This window comes from Camellia sinensis, chromosome 5, assembly GCF_055761805.1.
Source record: "Camellia sinensis isolate YWXY chromosome 5, ASM5576180v1, whole genome shotgun sequence".
NCBI classification, from domain to species: Eukaryota; Viridiplantae; Streptophyta; class Magnoliopsida; order Ericales; family Theaceae; genus Camellia; species Camellia sinensis.
Genome location: NC_138965.1, coordinates 140,563,227 through 140,582,152, shown reverse-complemented (window position 1 = coordinate 140,582,152; position 18,926 = coordinate 140,563,227). Strand labels below are relative to the sequence as shown.

The 18,926-nt window shown below is 35.3% G+C and overlaps 1 protein-coding gene across 1 annotated transcript; it reads left to right on the top strand.

Moving 5' to 3' along the window:
• Nucleotides 1-3,002: 3,002 nt before the first annotated feature.
• On the top strand, nt 3,003-3,716 carry LOC145791726 (uncharacterized). Its single transcript, XM_082872149.1, has one exon. It carries the CDS (start codon nt 3,003-3,005, stop codon nt 3,714-3,716), a length of 714 nt encoding a protein of 237 aa, XP_082728275.1.
• Nucleotides 3,717-18,926: the final 15,210 nt, after the last annotated feature.

Below are 18,926 nucleotides of genomic sequence, written 5' to 3'. Positions count from 1 at the left end.
TCTTTATATTTTAAATTAACCAACTTACGAAACAGAAAGGCTTTATTTGTGGCTGATTTCCTATCATAAAGGCTCTCTAATTTTTTCCATAAATCATGTGCTGAAGTTTCAGTAGCAACATGATAAAACACACTGTCATCAATCCATTGACGGATAACACCAACGGCTTTTCGATTAAGCCTATTCCATTCATCATCTTTCATACCCTCGGGTTTGCCACTATCACCCTCAATAGGCCCATACAAATCTTTACAAAATAATAGGTCCTCCATTTTAGTTTTCCAAGTTACCCAATTGCTTCCATTGAAGCTAGACATACGACCCACATTCCCCTCCATTGATTTACACAAATAAATAGACCCAAATAAACTGTAAGCTCTGATACCAGTTGTTAGGGAAAATATGTGATTCCCCACAAGTAAATCAATCAATGGGAATAAAAACTAATGCGGAAAAATTAAATCAAAAGCAACACAAGAATTTTTATGTGGTTCCCTCAATGTGAGGTACGTCCACGGGATCGAAATCCGATTCCACTATCAACCAAATAAGTTCCAAACGATTACAAACGAGACACTAATGGTCTCACCAAACCACCCTTAGGTGAATTCCAAATAATCACAAATAAACAAAGAGGAAAGACCTCACCAAATAGATGAACCAAAATCTTCAGAATCAGAGTTGAAGAAGACAAAAAAAAAAACGAACCCAAATCAACTTCACCAAAACACCTAACCGAAGATGCACCGAAAAACATTCCAAAGCACAAACGAATTAGCAAATCAACAGGCGCACTACTTCTGAAAAAGTGGAACAGATTTGTAGCAACCTCATAGCACCGAATAAATCATACCAAGCCCTATCTCACCAAAATCAATTAGCTGCTACCATGTGCATCGAAAACAAATACAATATATTTATATATATTGTTAAATCTTGAATTTTGTAATCAAACCTAATTGATACCAAACTGAATTGAGTCTCCTCAAATATAATATATAAAAATATATTATACCTAAATCAAGTCAAATTAAAATTCTTTAACAAACCAATTGGGTCCCACACTCCAATAAGGAGGTACACCCAATAAATCCGTTGTTCTAAATCGATTTAATCCGTGTTTAAATGGATTGGTTCGGATTGGTTCCACGATTTAAACAGATTGGTTTGATTCCAATTTTTCAGGAACCGTAGATAACAAATTGATCCTGATTTTACCCAAATCCAGACAATGCTCACTCCTAAATCACTTCATTACATTTGACAAAAATATAGACACACTTTGATTTTAATTTTTTAAAGACATTATTATTATTAATTATAATAAAGGAAATTAATGAACATTACGATCAGCAATATCTTTCTTGCACTTAATACATTAAATTATGAATACAACATATTTACTATTCTTTATTTCATTTCATTTTTCTTTTTTACAAAAAATTAAAAATTTAAAGGGTATGATAATTGAGAGGGTAATTTATAAATAAATATTGGCCGAGCTACGGTCCTTTAGTCTCTGTTTTGGGCCGGACTAAAGGTCGAGGTGTGGGCTTCGAATAGCTCAGTCCTATATTGTATAAACTCCAAGCTGGGCAGAGGTACTGTGGACCGAGCTACCTAAACAAGTGGGTCTGGTGGTTAGTCGAGGTGTTGGTGAGAAAGGAGGCCGGGCTTGGTACAGCTCAGCTGAATGCCATCTGCATCATTACTTAATTGTGTATATGACCGAGGTAATATAGCTCGGTTAGGTTACAGCAGCTTAAACAAAGGAGGTAACCATTTCACTTGACTGGAGGAAGTCAGAGTGTTATCATGATAGACATTCTTCATTGAGCTTAAGACTCCTAGAAGGACTTTGCTAAGGAGAGTAGAGTCCTACTAGGATTGTGCAAACCATCTCACTTGGTTGGTAGTGTGAGTAGAGTATTATCAGGATAGATACTCTTCACAGGGTGTGCGATTCCTAGGAGGACTCCTATAAAGAAAGTTGGAATCCTACTAGGATTGGGCCAAGTAAAATCTATAAAAGCTCATAGCAGGACCTATGTAAAGGTATCCTAATTCTTACTCTAGAATACACAGAGCTTATTATCTATTGTCTAATTGCTGACTTAGGCATCGGAGGGGTTTCCGGCAGACACCCGCCGATTAGTTCACGTTTGTGTTTTCAGGTGGCAAAGCAACGTTGTTTGGAGGAGTGCAAACTTCATCAACAGGATTATATGATAAGATTATTTTGCGCTCGTATAATTGGCACTGTCTGTGGGAATTGCAATCACAAAGAACGAACCTCTTGATTAAGTTTTCTTTCAACTGATTTCAATGGCGCACAATGAAGACTTGCCACACTCTGCCATTGATGGGCAAACCCTGGAGGGGGGCGGAAGGCGCGAAGGCTTACCTTTTATCCCGCCCATGGCAGAGTTAGATCCCCAGCGACAGAACCCGCGGAGGGATACCCGTGAAAGATGGGGCTCCAATCCTTGTCACTCCAAAAGCCCAGAAAGGCAAAGGTGAAGGTTGGGTCCTCAAGTTCTAGAAGATCAGGTAAGGGAGCAAGACGAATTGATACAAAGGATGGCGGCAGACATGGAGACTATGAAACGCCAAATAAAAGGCAAAGGGGCGGCAGAAGAAGAGGTGGGCAAGAGCAGGGCATACCCTCGCCACTCAGAAGATCATGACAGACAAGTCATGCTATCACAAGCAGAAAGTAGGAGCCTTAGAACATGCGACACTCAATCAAGGACTTCTAGGACTCGTTACTCCAGGTTTGAGAGAACGAGGACTGAAAGGTCACAAACAGAGGGAAGTAGCTATCGGCCCTCGTACACGCACCAAACGACATCTAGGCACACGAAGTTGCCTAGGACGGCAGACCCGCGGACAGTGCTTAAAGAAAGGGCTCGAAGGAGAGAAGACACTTAGGCTCGCGACCCCGCAGAGTCTCTGTATTACAACGGTTGGCTCCTAGAACACATAGGAGTGTCGAGGTTGGAATGCCAGAGCCGCGTCTTGCCTATGAACCGACAGATAAAGCGTTGGCAAGGTTGCAGAGTTCACCATTCGTTCCAGCGATAAAGAATGCACCATTACCCTCCACCTTCTACCATCTTAAATTCACTATTTATGAGGAAAAATCGGACCCCTACATGCACTTGAGCCATTTCCGCCAAGTTATGGCGGTGTGTTGGCGAAACGAGGCTCTAATATGTATCCTATTTCTTTCTAGCCTGGGTGACCTGGGTTTAACATGGTTTAGAAGATTGCCAAAAGGTAGCATAGCTTTATGGGCGCAACTAGTAAAGGCATTTGTGACCAGATTCAGAACAAACACCAAGACGCCTGCAGAGATTGACCAGCTTCTCTCCATAGATATGGGCGGGAAGGAAACATTGGGGTCTTACAATAACCAGTATTGGGAGACTTTTAATCAGATTGGAGATTGCCCCACAAACCTAGCTATTGCACGGTACAAACAAGGTTTGTCGGCTGGCAATAAGTTGAGGGATTCAATAATAATGACGCCACTCCTTACTATGGAAGCCTTGATGGAGAGAGTGCATCAACACATCCGGGTAGAGAAAGATGGGGCGCGCAAAAAGCTTTTGGCACAACAACGATACCAGACAAAAAGCCTTTGGCAAGAGTTAACACGGTTGACAAGTAGACCGATCGCGCAAAAAGTCTTTGCCCGGCTGAGGGGTAATTAAGAAAGTTGGCAAGAATAACCAACATTTTGTTCACTTCAGCCGAGATCAATCTAGGTTGAAAAGGGTTGGCAGGAATAACCAACATTTTGTTCACTTCAGCCGAGATCAGGATCTAGGCTAAAGAGGGTTGGCAGGAATAACCAACATTTTGTTCCCTTCAGCCAAGATCAGGATCTAGGCTGAAGAGGGTTAGCCGGAATAACCAACATTTTGTTCTCTTCAGTCGAGATTAGGATCTAGGCTGAAGAGGGTTGGCAGGAATAACCAACATTTTGTTCTCTTCAACCGAGATCAGGATCTAGGCTGAAGAGGGTTGGCCGAAATAACTAATATTTTGTTCTCTTCAGCCGAGATCAGGATCTAGGCTGAAGAGGGTAGGCAGAAATAACCAACATTTTGTTCTCTTCAGCCGAGATCAGGATCTAGGCTGAAGAGGGTTAGCAGGAATAACCAACATTTTGTTTTCTTTAGCCGAGATCAGGATCTGGGCTGAAGAGGGTTGGTTGGAATAACCAACATTTTGTTCTCTTCAGCCGAGATCAGGATCTAGGCTGAAGAGGGTTGGCAGGAATAACCAACATTTTGTTCTCTTCAGCCGAGATCAGGATCTAGGCTGAAGAGGGTTAGCAGGAATAACCAACATTTTGTTCTCTTTAGCCGAGATCAGGGTCTAGGCTGAAGAGGGTTGGCCGGAATAACCAACATTTTGTTCTCTTCAGCTGAGATCAGGATCTAGGCTAAAGAGGGTTGGCAGGAACAACCAACATTTTTGTTCTTTTCAGCCAAGATAAGGATCTAGGTTGAAGAATGGTTGGCAGGAATACCAACATTTAGCTCTCTTCAGCCGAGATAAGGATCTAGGCTGAAGAAAGTTGGTAGACATGACCAACAGTTTCTCTTTCTCTAGCCGAGATAAGGATCTAGGCTTAGGAAGGTTGGCAGGTATGACCAACAAGTTCTCTTCCTCTAGCCGTGATAAGGATCTAAGCTCAGGAAGGTTGGCGGGTTTGACCAACAAATTTTTCATTTTTCAGCCGAGATAAGGATCACGACTCAAAAAGGTTGGCAGGATCAGGTAAGGCCAAGCTAATTAATCCGGTTAGACGTGTAGTCGGAATGATGCAAAACATTGAAAAAGAAACACGGTAACTGAGCAAAGAGATCGAAAATTTTCATCAATTGGGCGATGATTACAAAAGGTAGGAAATATAGCCCGGTTACACAGAAATAACGCCTTTTCATGCGATTGCGAACTCGAAGGTTATAAATGTTAAAAACAAAACAGTGGGCCCCTTTTTTAAAATTTTTTGGGCAAAGTGAAACGGTTGGCATAGTACGAGGGGGCAATCGACACGTCTTGGTAAGGACGTGATGTCAGACTTTTTTGGGGTGACAGGCCATGCGACCAGCGCAATTTTAGGATGCCGAACAAGCTTTAATTCGGCTGGAATCATTGTTTCAACGTGGTTGGACTTCGGTAGCTCGGCTGAAAGTCAATAATCCCAATCATGCTTCGCAGATGGGATTAAGGAGCAATTGAGAGGGTAATTTATAAATAAATATTGGCCGAGCTACGGTCCTTTAGTCTCTGTTTTGGGCCGGACTAAAGGCCGAGGTGTGGGCTTCAAATAGCTCAGTCCCATGTTGTATAAACTCCAAGCTGGGCAGAGGTACTGTGGACCGAGCTACCTAAACAAGTGGGCCTGGTGGTTAGCTGAGGTGTTGGTGAGAAAGGGCCGGGCTTGGTATAGCTCGGCCGAATGCCATTTGTATCATTACTTAATTGAGTATATGACCGAGGTAATAGAGCTCGGTTAGGTTACAGCAGCTTAAACAAAGGAGGTAACCATTTTACTTGACTGGACGAAGTCAGAGTGTTATCATGATAGACATTCTTCATTGAGCTTAAGACTCCTAGAAGGGCTCTGCTAAGGAGAGTAGAGTTCTGTTAGGATTGTGTAAACCATCTCACTTGGTTGGTTGTGAGTAGAGTGTTATCAAGATAGACACTCTTCACAGGGTGTGTGATTCGTAGGAGGACTCTTATAAAGAGAGTTGGAGTCCTATTAGGATTGGGCCAAGTAGAATCTATAAAAGCTCATAGCAGGACCTATGTAGAGGTATCCTAATTCTTACTTTAGAATACATAGAGCTTATTGTCTATTGTCTAGTTGCTGACTTAGGCATCGGAGGGGTTTCCGGCAGACACCCGCCGATTAGTTCACGCTTGTGTTTTCAAGTGGTAAAGCAATGTTATTTGGAGAAGTGCAAACTTGATCAACAGGATTATACGAGAAGATTATTTCGCGTTTGTACAATAATAATTTCATTATAAAATATTAATGATGATGATGGCCTTTTGATGTTCGACACCTCATTGATATATTATAACATATGTGGATGTATTTTTGTTAAATGTTAGGAATATTATTATACTTTTACTAAATGTTATTAAAAAGTAAATAATATTTTAATTATAAAATTCATTTTTTCTGTTTAGTTTGGAGTTTATAAAAATATTTTTTTTTTGAATTTTGAATTTGTATTTTTTTCTGTCTTTAGTGATTTTTAAAAATATTTTAATAATTCATTATAGTTTTGATATACTTTAAAGTACAAAAATCTTTTTAAAAATGGATAAATTACAAAAAAATAAAAATAAAATAAAAATCGAGATTTGTTTAAAATACGAAATATTTAATTTCATACAAATGACACTTTTATTAATAAATCATTAAGTTAATTAATAATTTTAATAATGTTGAAAATATATTTTAATAAATAATTCATATAATTTTATTAAATATATATATATATATTTTAAAATATGATGTTTATAATTTTCTAAGTCACGTGGGGTAATCCATATTACAAGTGAAGTTCAAGAGGTGAATTTATAATTTACCCTCAAAAAATTTATCTTTTGATTAAGCCTCTTTGAATGTAATGAGCTTTTTTTGTTTTTTTGTTTTTTTTTTCCCGTGTAGTTGAATTTTAATTTGAAAATAAACAGATGGTCTGGTGATATGTTTGATATTTTCTGTTTGATTGTTGAGAAATCAAGAAAGGAATATAAGTTTTTTTTTGATAAGCAAAAGGAAACAACTTTATTGATATCAATAAACGGATTACATCAATAAAGTAAGGGCGAAGAGCAACGAGCATCATAGTGTTACCCTTCATCTCATCTAGGTTGGTACCAAGAGCAACACCCAATCATTTGAGAGCTCACGCCAAAGGGTTGGCTAGATACCAATACCACAGAAGAAAAAAAACAAACAGGACACAAAGACCAAACAACAATACACCCGTAACTCCCCCAGCCCATCTAGTACAACACTCTCCCTTCCAAGACCAGTCTGATACAACAATGCACAACTTAGTAGCATTAGGACTTGGATGCAAATCTGATCTGCTGCAGGATACAAATGAAATCCTGGATTGAATATGGACACGCCTTTGATTGAGCTTTAACCCATATTGCAATTCACAAGAGCTCTACCAAAAGAATCTGCTTCCCACTAAAAGAATGCACCGCACAGTACCAAAAGAATTTGCTTCCGACTTAGCAGCAATTATTAGCAGAACCATCAGCAGAGCAATAATTAGCAGCACCAGCAGACCAGCAATTAGCAGATTCCTCCATTACCTTGTCCTTCTTATTTGTACCTGACCATCAATGTGTTAACCTCCACTGCAGCTCACCCTACTTATAGGCACAACTGCCTCACTCCCAAGCTCAAAACCATCTCAACCTCCACCAATGCATCCTTTGTTAACATTACAGAGACATAAAAAGAGCATGTGCTTGTACTTGGAGATCCAAGCCAAGGGAAAGATAACATATGCAACCAGCAAACCTTTTAAAACAACAAATACAGTTCGGTTCAATACCCACAACCTACAAGTCTCCACATACAGGTCTTGAAATCACAAAACCAGCATACTCAAAACAGACAACAACAATACTCCCAAACCAGAACAATGCACAGACAGACAGCTACATACTTATCCTGCAGAACACCCACACCCCAAACATACAGATACAATGTCTAGCAACCGATAGCTCTGATATGCTGCAAGTTAATAATAATATCCTGAACTGAATACAAAGGCTCCTTTGACAGAGATTTAACCCAAAAGGCAATCCTCACCTTAATCAATTCGCATAATTCATTCAACTGGAAGATTTTCCCGTTAAAGACCACATCATTTCTACTTCTCCATAATGACCACATGACAGCCATGGGGATGGCCTTCCAAATTTTATTTTCAAACTTTCTCCATTTATAACCCCTCCACCACTGCAGTAGCCCATATAAGTTGATATTCATACTAGTATTTTTAGAGTAATTGTTACCAAATATATATATATATATATATATCAATCTTTTAGAGACCAATTTTAGTTGTCTCAAAAAAATTACAACATTTACATATCACTTTCATTTGTTCCAAAAACTAAAACTTTTAGAGACCATTTTCATTTGTCCCAAAAACTAAACTTTTAGAGACCAATTTCTGTTGTCTCAAAAATTAATTTTTGTCTCCATAACTACTCCGCCTGCTGGACTATAATTAGACTTTTAGGGATAAATTTTGGTTGTCTCAAAATCAAAACTTTTTACAACCATATATTTTTGTCTCTAAAAATCTATTTATAATGACAAATGCAAAATTTTGTCTCTAAAAGTCATTTTTTGACTTTTTCGAGCGGACCATTTGGGACAAACTTCGCGATGGAGAAAATTGGTTGGCTAAAATTTTTCCTAACAAATATTACACTTTTAGGGACGAAATAAATTTGTCCCTAAAAAACTGATTTCTTGTAGTGACATTTGTTTTAAAAAAAAGGGATGATAATTATAATTTCAAAAATAGTCATCAATTTTTTGGTAAATCATACAAATAGTCTTTGTAGTTTACGCGATATGTCAATTTGGTCCCTATTGTTTCAATTTGCTCAATTTTGCCTCTTAATTTAACGGATTGTGTCAATTTAGTATAATAAATAACAATTGTTAAGTTCGGTGGACGAAAAGTCAAACTATGTGTCAATTTGGTCTATGTAGTTTACGCAATGTGTCAATTTGGTCCTTATCAAAATCGAGCAAATTAAAACAATATGGACCAGATTGACACATTTTGTAAACTGTAGGGACTAAATTGACACATCGTGTAGACTTTCTATCCGTCAAACTTAGCAACCGTTATTTATTGGACTAAAATAACATAATCTGTTAAATTAAGGGGCAAAATTGAGCAAATTAAAACAACATGGACCAAATTGACACATCATGTAAACTACAGAGACCATTTGCATAATTTATCCTCAATTTTTTGTAATGTAAATGTGATTCAAACATATAACTACTAATGTCCGATCATCTTATTTTTTGCATGAATAGCTGCTTAATGAGTCTTAAAAAATGAATGCTTTGAATCACCAAAGTCAGTCTCAAAATGGGTCCATCAAGCCCCAATACTCTCTCAATTTAAGATAGTCAATTTGAGATAATCCAAACTCATTTTTAGAGTGTGTACCATATGATTAAGTTATGAGGTTTATAGTTTTTGGTTGTGATCTATTAGAGTGTTAGTTATGATTTGATAATGACTCATTGGTATTTGTTATAACTTGCTGTGATATTGATTATAACATATTACGATTTTTATTTTGATTAAATATTTGACTATACATTTTGTGGTGTTTGATTATGAATTATTATTATTAGTATTATTTTCAATTATGTCTGAAAATAATTTTATTATGACAATTATGGTAATGAACACGTCAAATGCCATAAGTTGCGTATGATATACATCTGTTGAGAGTATGTACCGTAGAATCACCCTTTTGAAAATGATAAATAAAATATTTTGCCCTTTAAATTGACATACTACTTAGCCTAGTGGTTGTATAATACTTTTTGTGGTGTGAGATTGCGGGTTCAAGCTCTATGGAGAGGAATTTAATACCTTTGTGGTGGTTTATTTCTCCTAAATTATGGAGTTGTATGCAATTAGTAGTGGTTGTTGGGCACGGTGAGCTTTATTGAATTTTTTATTATTGCAGATTAATAATCTATATGATAATGTAAAATTTATCATATATATAATTAATTTTCTATCGATTGACAAAAAAAATAAAATTGACATACTGTTAAAATTTTAATTATAAAATTGATGCAATTAAATTATAAATACTAAATTGACACAATACACAAATTATATATATTACGGGTATAATTTATTTTCCTTCTTGTAGAAGATGGCAACTTACAAAACCATTTTGAATGTTTTTGGTAATGAAGTTTCAAAACCCACAAAACTATCACATGTGTTAAGGTTGTCTTTTTTCGAACCTTAATTTTGCATGTTTTTGGTAATGAAGTTTCAAAACCCACAAAACTATCACGTGTTTGTTAAGGTTGTCATTTTTCGAACCTTAAAATGTTAGAAAAATTTGGGCTCCATTTGGTTTAATTTTGAAATTGTGATTCTCTTTTTAAAGTTATGATTTGAGTATGGAATTGTGAATTAAGTTTTGAAAATAGTTTTAAAAAGTGTTTCGAAAAGTGTTTTTGAATTTTAAATTTTAAATTTCAAGAAGAGCGGATTGGGTCTACCTGATCATCCAGCCAGTTGATCGGAATAGTGAATTTTATTTATTTATTTATTTTTCAATTACAACTTGTTATTTGAAGAAAAATATATATATATATATATATATTTGTTTTAGATATTTTTTAAATACAGAAATTAATTTTTTTTGATTTTTTATAAAAATAATTTAACAATCTCATCACTAACCATATTCAACACTATATCATAAAAAGGTTTTGAATTGAGTTTTGTGTTGTTTGTTTGGTTATGAGTTTTGAAATTAATTTTTGAATTGATTTTAATATAGTTTTGAGTTATGTGTTTGGTTATGAATTTTGAAAAGTGTTTTTAAAATTTTGCCCTTGAAATCATGATTCCAAAGACAAACCAAACAGAGCCTTAGGTTGTGTTTGAGATGTGGATTGACTTTTTAATTTTTTTGGTTGTTTTAATCCGGAGTTAAAAAGCCTCGTTTGAAATAGACTTTTTGACTTTTGTGAGAGAAAAAATGAAATGACTATGATTTGAATGTGATATTTTATCTTATTAATTTTTTTTATCTATTTTATTTTATTTTATTTTTAATTATTTTAACGAAAAAAAAAATCCAAAAAAACTACATGCCAAACGGAGGCTTAGACAGTCCGTTTTGATTATGGGTTTGAAAACGTGATTCTAAGCCTACATTTGAACCCATCATTACAAAAGAGGACCTCGTGTTTGGTTATGGTTTTCAGACTTGATTCCAAGCCCAAATTCACTTGGGCTCCATTCACACAACTCCCCATTTTCTGCTGGATCTTCTCGGGCCAATTCCCTAAATAAGTCAAATTATCAATTCAATTCCTAAACTAAGCTTAGTTTTGAAAGAATTTTCAAAATAGGCTAAAACGTGATTTACAACCACGCTTTCAATGTCTGTGTACCTGTCCCGTGTGAAAATTGGGAAGTCTTAAAAGCGTGGTTACAAAACGCGCTTTTAATTAATAAAGCGCGGTTACAAAATGCGCTTTTAATTAATTTTTTTTCTTCTGAAATCGCTTTTCTGAACCACGCTTTTAACTTAAATTTTTTTTCTTCTGAAAGGGCTCTTCTGAACCACACTTTTAACCAAAAAAATTTTTCTTTTGAAATCGTGGTTATGAACCACGCTTTTATCTTTATTTTTTTTTCTTCTGAAAACGTGGTTATGAACCACACTTTTTGGCAAAAATTTTTTTGTTGTGAAAGCGTATTTGTGAACCACGCTTTTTACATAAACTACACCAATTATTTAGTTTCAGTTTAACTGAACTCTGAAAAAGAAAATTTTTTTTTTTTGGGTTTTTTTTTGGGTTTTTTTTTTTTTTTTTTTGTCATTGTTTTGGTGATAATGTATTTCAGAATAATTTTTTAGGTTAAAATTGTTTTACTAAAACCGTTCTCATGTTAATTTTTTTTTCTTTTCTTTTGTCTTTATTTTGGGTTAGAAGGTGTAATTTATAATTTTTTTTTGGCTTTACTAAAGTAAATTTATTTTGTTTTTTCTTGTGTTTGTTTTGGATTAGAAGGTGATAATGTAATTCATAAATTTTTTGAGCTTTAGTAAAGCCGTTTTGATGTAAATTTTATTTTATTTTATTTTCTCTTTATTTTGGATTAGAAGGTGTTATTCAGTAATTTGTTTGGGCTTTAACAAAGCCGTTTTCATTTAAATATATATATATATATATATATTTTTTTTCTTTTGTCTTTGTTTTGGGTTATAAGGTGATAATGTAATTCAGAAATTTCTTTTCGCTTTACTAAAGCCGTTTTCATGTAAAGTTTTTTATTTTTTATTTTTTTCTCTTGTCTTTGTTTTGGGTTAGAAGGTGTTATTCAGAAATTTGTTTTGGCTTTACTAAAGCCGTTTTCATTTAAATAATTTTTTTTTTTTTTTTCTGTTGTCTTTGTTTTGGATTAGAAGGTGATAATGTAATTCATAAAACCTTGAGGAAAAAACACATAAGTCTCCCACAAAAATACATAGGTAGTACAGACATAAGTCTCCGACAACAATACATTCTGGACACCATGAACTGAACACACAATACATACATAAACATAACAGTTAGACAGACAAATATTAGCCAGACAATCTGACAAACTCATTACGGAAACACTTAGTCTAACACAGACATTACATATTAATGCATGACCTAATATTGCCGAAGTGTAGACATTAATACCTAATTCGCGTTTAAATCGGTAGGTGGCTCAGAGTCTGAATAGTCCGAAAGCTCAGCGTCAGAGACAAGCTCAGGATCCTCCATGATACGCTTGATAGCCGCACCATTTGGTTCTGTTCTGTTCTTCTGGGCATCCTTCTTAACTATGTACAGCTGCATATCGCGGGCTAACCTACGGCGCATTTGAGAAATCTCACGTTGTAATCTTTCACATAGTCGATCAACATTATCAGGATCTTCCTTTTGGATCTCAACAGAACGTGCTTTTGGCACCTTCAGTCGATTTTCCCGACATAATTTTTTCATTTGCACTCGCTCTATAAATAGTGCGGGCCACTTCAGAAGTCTAGCGTTTGCTAAACCATATCCTGTTTGATTATCTGATGGATCCTCCACCAAACCACATGGATCTCGATAGTACTTGGGCATGACAAAATGTCGCTTCCCAAACCTATCATGATAAGCACAAGAGGCATCTAACAAAGTTAATGGTGTTTCATCTTCAGCATCGCCACTTCCCCTTCCCCCTTCTCGTCGTGAACTGTCACCCATTTGCAAGTTCTTACCACCTCTACGATTCCCACTCCCTTCCATGAACCATGTAGCCATGCTAATTTTTTAGAATAAATGAATGATAATTTCGTAGGGCAAAATGAATTGTAAGGTTGTGTCTTCACCTTTAGTTGTTTAAATAGTTGGTTATGAACAGCTTTAGAAAGATGCCCCTGCATGACAATCCCACATATACGAACAAGGTATGAGTTGTCACTAGAATGAAAAAACAGAGAAAAGCAAATACTGTGTACCAAGTCACGTGACTTGACAATCCATCTGCATATACCGACAAAGTAAGGGCATGCTCATTGTAAGGTAAATAAGTTAATTCACTGTTGGCATGTGACTTTCTGCATTGAGAATCACTGTAATAAAAAAATTGAGCAAAAATTCGATAAAACCAATGCTTGTGCACCAAGTCACATGACTTGACAATCCATCTGCATATACCGACAAAATAAGGGCATGCTCACTGTAAGGTAAATCAGTGAATTCACTGTTGCCATGTGACTTTATGAATTGAGAATCCCACATATATCAATAAGAGATGAGTTGTCACTGTAATAAAAAAATCGAGCAAAAAATCGAGCAAAAAATCGAGAAAACCAAAGCCTGTGCACCAAGTCACATGACTTGACAATCCATTTGCATATACCGAGAAAATAAGGGCATGTTCACTGTAAGGTAAATCAGTGAATTCACTGTTGCCATGCGACTTTATGAATTGAGAATCCCACATATATCAATAAGAGATGAGTTGTCACTGTAATTAAAAAATCGAGCAAAAAATCGAGAAAACCAAAGCCTATACATCAAGTCACATGACTTGACAATCCATCTGCATATACCGAGAAAATAAGAGCATGCTCACTGTAAGGTAAATCAGTGAATTCACTGTTGCTATGTGACTTTATGAATTGAGAATCCCACATATATCAATAAGAGATGAGTTGTCACTGTAATAAAAAAATCGAGCAAAAAATCGAGAAAACCAAAGCCTATGCACCAAGTCACATGACTTGACAATCCATCTGCATATACTGAGAAAATAAGTGCATGCTCACTATAAGGTAAATCAATGAATTCACTGTTGCCATGTGACTTTATGAATTGAGAATCCCACATATATCAATAAGAAATGAGTTGTCACTGTAATAAAAAAATCGAGCAAAAAATCGAGAAAACCAAAGCATGTGCACCAAGTCACATGACTTGACAATCCATCTGCATATACGGACAAAATAATGACATGCTCATTGTAAGGTAAATCAGTGAATTCACTGTTGCCATGTGACTTTCTGAATTGAGACTGTAATAAAAAATGAAGCTTATGTAGGCAATGTTGTGTTTCACTTAGCTATGCATCATTCGTTGTTACGACCAAATGTTCGTGTATTTCATTGAAAAGTATGACTATTTGAATTATTTGTTGTCATTTGAGTACAAGTCAAATTTCTTACATTTTTGGCCTTGCGTTGATTGCTGTTCTATACTAACAGAATTGTCAATTTCTTGAAAAAGGTGCAGAAAACAATCTGTTTGTGTATAATTAATTGTAAATAGTGATTTTGACAAGCAAATCAAGTAAAACTAATTGGGTTTTAAATTTAGTTCCCCAACTGGACCAACCACTTGGCTTTGAGCTTGTTTGTCCAGCCCCCCAAGTTTAGTTATCTGTCAACTCCCCATTTCTTACCAGAGTCATCATTTTGACTGGACTTCCAAGAATTAGAAGGCGACTCTTTCTTCTTTTCTGATGGAGATTGAAATTCTTTACGTACAGGATCCCTATTTCACGAGCCCCAGTTAAGGGAAGCTTTTCACCGAGCTACCTGTTTTGTTTTATGTGTTGTTGAAGGCGGTAGTTCGTTTGTCTGAACTTTATTAGTCCCCCAACTGGACCAACCACTTGGCTTTGAGCTTGTTTGTCCAGCCCCCCAAGTTTAGTTATCTGTCAACCCCCTATTCCTTACCAGAGTCATCATTTTGACTGGACTTCCAGGAATTGTAAGGCGACTCTTTCTTCTTTTCTGATGGAGATTGAAATTCTTTACATACAGGATCCCTATTTCACGAGCCCCAATTAAGGGAAGCTTTTCACCGAGCTACTTGTTTTGTTTTATGTGTTTTAAGTATTCACATAATTCAACATACATTAATCCATTCATTAATCCAGAACATTCATTAACTCATTGCAATTCAATAAAGAAAGTCATGAACTAATAAATGTGCAGTTATAAATGTAGTTATTTCATAAACTTCAGGTTCATAAAACAAATACTTGAAATACATCCGTATGTTAGATGAACAACAACATTGTCTTACACTCCAGTAACGAAGATATGAGACAACATACAAACATATATGAAAGATAAAGGTGTTTGATTTCTCATTCCTCATCTGACATGTAGTAGTCAGAGAGATATTTTTCATTGTTTAAGACATTATTTCGCTCAATCACTTTCAAATCTCTATTGCTTGCTTTTGCCATTTCGGTGGCTAGCTGAAGCATGAAATGTCGACATCTCCGCATCAACATTCTGTTGTTCTCCTTCTTAATTCTGCTAACTACTTTTTCATAGTCACTCACATTTCGTCTAGCCATGGTCAATGAACGACGATGAGGTGCCGGTGCCCCAAAGTTACGTAGATCACTAAATAATCCTTCTTGCTCCGTTACCCTGAACGCCCATTCTGCTCAGATACCAGCATAATAATCCTTCGGACTTGAGTACTTTTCGCTCTTGTAGTCATAAGTAACTGGAGGTAGTAACCACACTTTCGGATTTCTTTGCCGGCGTGAACTTCCTGCACCTCTTGAAGTCATTGTTCATAAAACAAATAAACAAATAATAATAGTAATTGTAGATATATTACTATTGTTATGACTTGAACAAACATCATACTGGGGGTGTCGCTATTTATAGTCATCATACTGAGGGTTAACTAGAGATGATCTAGTGACGATAATGCATGCTGGGGCACTATGGAAGAAGTGATACCCGTGATATTATTTTATGCTATTCATTTCATGCAATCCTGAGTACCCGTGACTTTGTGTACCTGTGATGTAGTCACGGACGTGGTTGTCAGATAAAATCATAATTGTAGGCCAGAGGATGACAATGCAATCCCTTCATATTCGAGCAGTGAGTTGTTAAATAAAACAACATGCAGTGAGTTGTCACATCGCCACATGAAACTATTTTTTCATGCTTACTTTTTTAATACAGTAAGTAGTCACTTGGAATTGACGATTTCAATACAAATTGGTGTATTTAAAAAATTATAAATGAAATTAAATGCTTAAATTTTTTTTGTTTTAAAGTAATATTCTTCATAAACAACTATGAAACAAAATAACAATAAATTAATGAACTTCACAATCATCCCATTTTATCTTATTTTCAAAGTAATATTCTTCCTATATTTTATCTTATTTTCACTTAATGAACTTCACAGTCATCCCATTTTCTCTTCTTTGCATTTTTTGCTTCTTTTTATATTCGCTAAATTACACTTTACTCCTTCAGTCCATCACATAATTGTTTATCAACACTATTGCCATGTGGTCGTATTGATGTGACTTAGATGAATTCTGAAATGTGAGAAAAAAAGAAAGCATTTATTTGCGCTGCAGAAAGTCACACGCATCGCGTAACGTGAGGAAAAAAGTCACAAACTATATAAGCATGGCAAAGTCAGAAAGTCACATGCATTATTGTATCACTGCATAAAGTGACTTGCATCATTGCATCACTGCACAAAGTCAGATGCATCACTGCATTGCTGCACAAAGTCACGTAGCATTTGAGGAAAAAACAAAGTATCCAAATTATTACGTCTGTTCAAGTCATTGGCGAGCATCACTAAGAAATGTTGGACGTATCACTGCGCCGAGCTACAATTTATTATCGTATCATACCTACTGTGCCCTTGTGAATTATGCAATTCATTAAAATTTTGAGGGGGTGTCATAAAAAAATAACAATAAATTAATTAATATGTCAATACACCTAAAAAGTAAAACAAATTTGTGAAAAAATATTTTAAAAAATTTAAAAATATTTTAAAGATTTTTAAATTGTAATTTCATATTTATTTTTTAAAAAAAATTTCAGGTAGAGAAATTTGACTAATTCAGACATTTAGTCGGTTGATCAGCTTGGTTCTTTTCATTTTTCATAAAATATTTTTCATAAAATTATACTTTCTTAATTTTCGTGTTTTTTTTCCAAAGTTTTTACTGCTTTTTTAAAAATATTTTAAGTAATTTGACTAATTCAGACGTTTTTACTTTTTTTTTTTATGTTTTTACTTTTTTTTTTTGAAATAACAATAAATTATGCAATTCGTAAAAGTCGAAGTGACAACTCCTATCAAGTTGATGCATAGTTGTTCAGGTTATAAAAGTTGACATGACAACTCTGATGCATAGTTGTTTACAATAATTTCATACATACAGCTACCATGTGTATATATGGTTTAAATATTGTATCATACCACAACAAAAGTTTTACAACTATTTCGAGCAATATCATCATGAGATATGCAGTGGTTAATCTATATTCAGCAATGGGTCGCTATTGGGTTGCAGATGGAGATGAATTTGAATACTCATTAAATCCAAATTTGCGTTACTCACGTGCCGCCGTCAATACCATGAGAGCTGAGTGGGAATTTCACAAAACTCGAGAAAACGTTTTCATTGAGCTATGTCGTGAAGTTAATCTTAAATTTCCCCGCCGGTTAGCCATGCGTATGCCAACTGACACTCCACAGTTGTTGCAAAGGGCATTGCATCGTATCCGCGACGAGGTTAATCGCATGACCCAACGTTTGCAAAAGTCCGGACTAATGAAGACCGCAAATGAGCGTGCCGAAGATGGGTTAATGGATGATGCACACCAGTACTTCGCCTGGAGCATGGATGTTATGTATGAACCTAATATTGAGATGTCAGATGATGATGATAATGAATGAAATTGTTTGGATGAACGACCAAACCATTTCTATAATGCATGCAATTTGTAATGCTTATCCACGACTTATCAGTGAAGGGAGATATTTCAATTGTTTTCGAATAGTTCTTATAATTCTACCTTTACTTTCTGTCCGTTATTGTTATTTTGAAGAACGCTACTTGAACTAGACTTTCATGATTTCATGCATTATTGATGTGGAATATAATAACGATACTTAATGAACTATAGGTACATATAACAAATAGTTGAAATACACGTTTAAGCTAGATGAACAACAAATATATATGTCTACATTTTGTTTGGTTATCATTGGTTTGTACATGAAAAAAAGACAGTGAATGCAATCATTCAGAAAAGTGAAAGAAAAGGGAAAAACAAAATTATGTGTTTGTTTAGATATGTATTTTGTTTCCTTTTTATTCCTATTTCTCCCCACAACTATCCATTATGTAATGTTTACATTTTTTTTCCAGATTTTTTTTGTATAAAATTTTTACTAACCTGTAGTAACACAAGTGGTCCTCCAATCTCCCTCGTTAATAAAATCCTATCAATTCTTATCCTTTTTTTTCTGTTTTCCTTTTCATTTTTATGGAAATCATCAAAACAAGTAAGAATAAAAAATTGTAAAATTATATTTTTGGAATAAATAAGTATGACACATTTACATCATTTGTACAAGTTTGATTTACAAAAACTATAATAAAAACTATAAATAAAATAAACTATACACTCCATATCACACCCGCTAATGCCCCAACTAGCCCCCAGTCCCACAACCTTGACCGTGGACCTCCCTCATCGGTCTCCTGCGGTAGATTCTCTGAATATCTGGCTCCCTCAATCATAAATGC

What these genes read in the sequence shown, in the direction of transcription:
- LOC145791726 (XM_082872149.1), top strand. Translation starts at nt 3,003, where the DNA reads ATGCCAGAGCCGCGTCTTGCCTATGAACCGACAGATAAAGCGTTGGCA.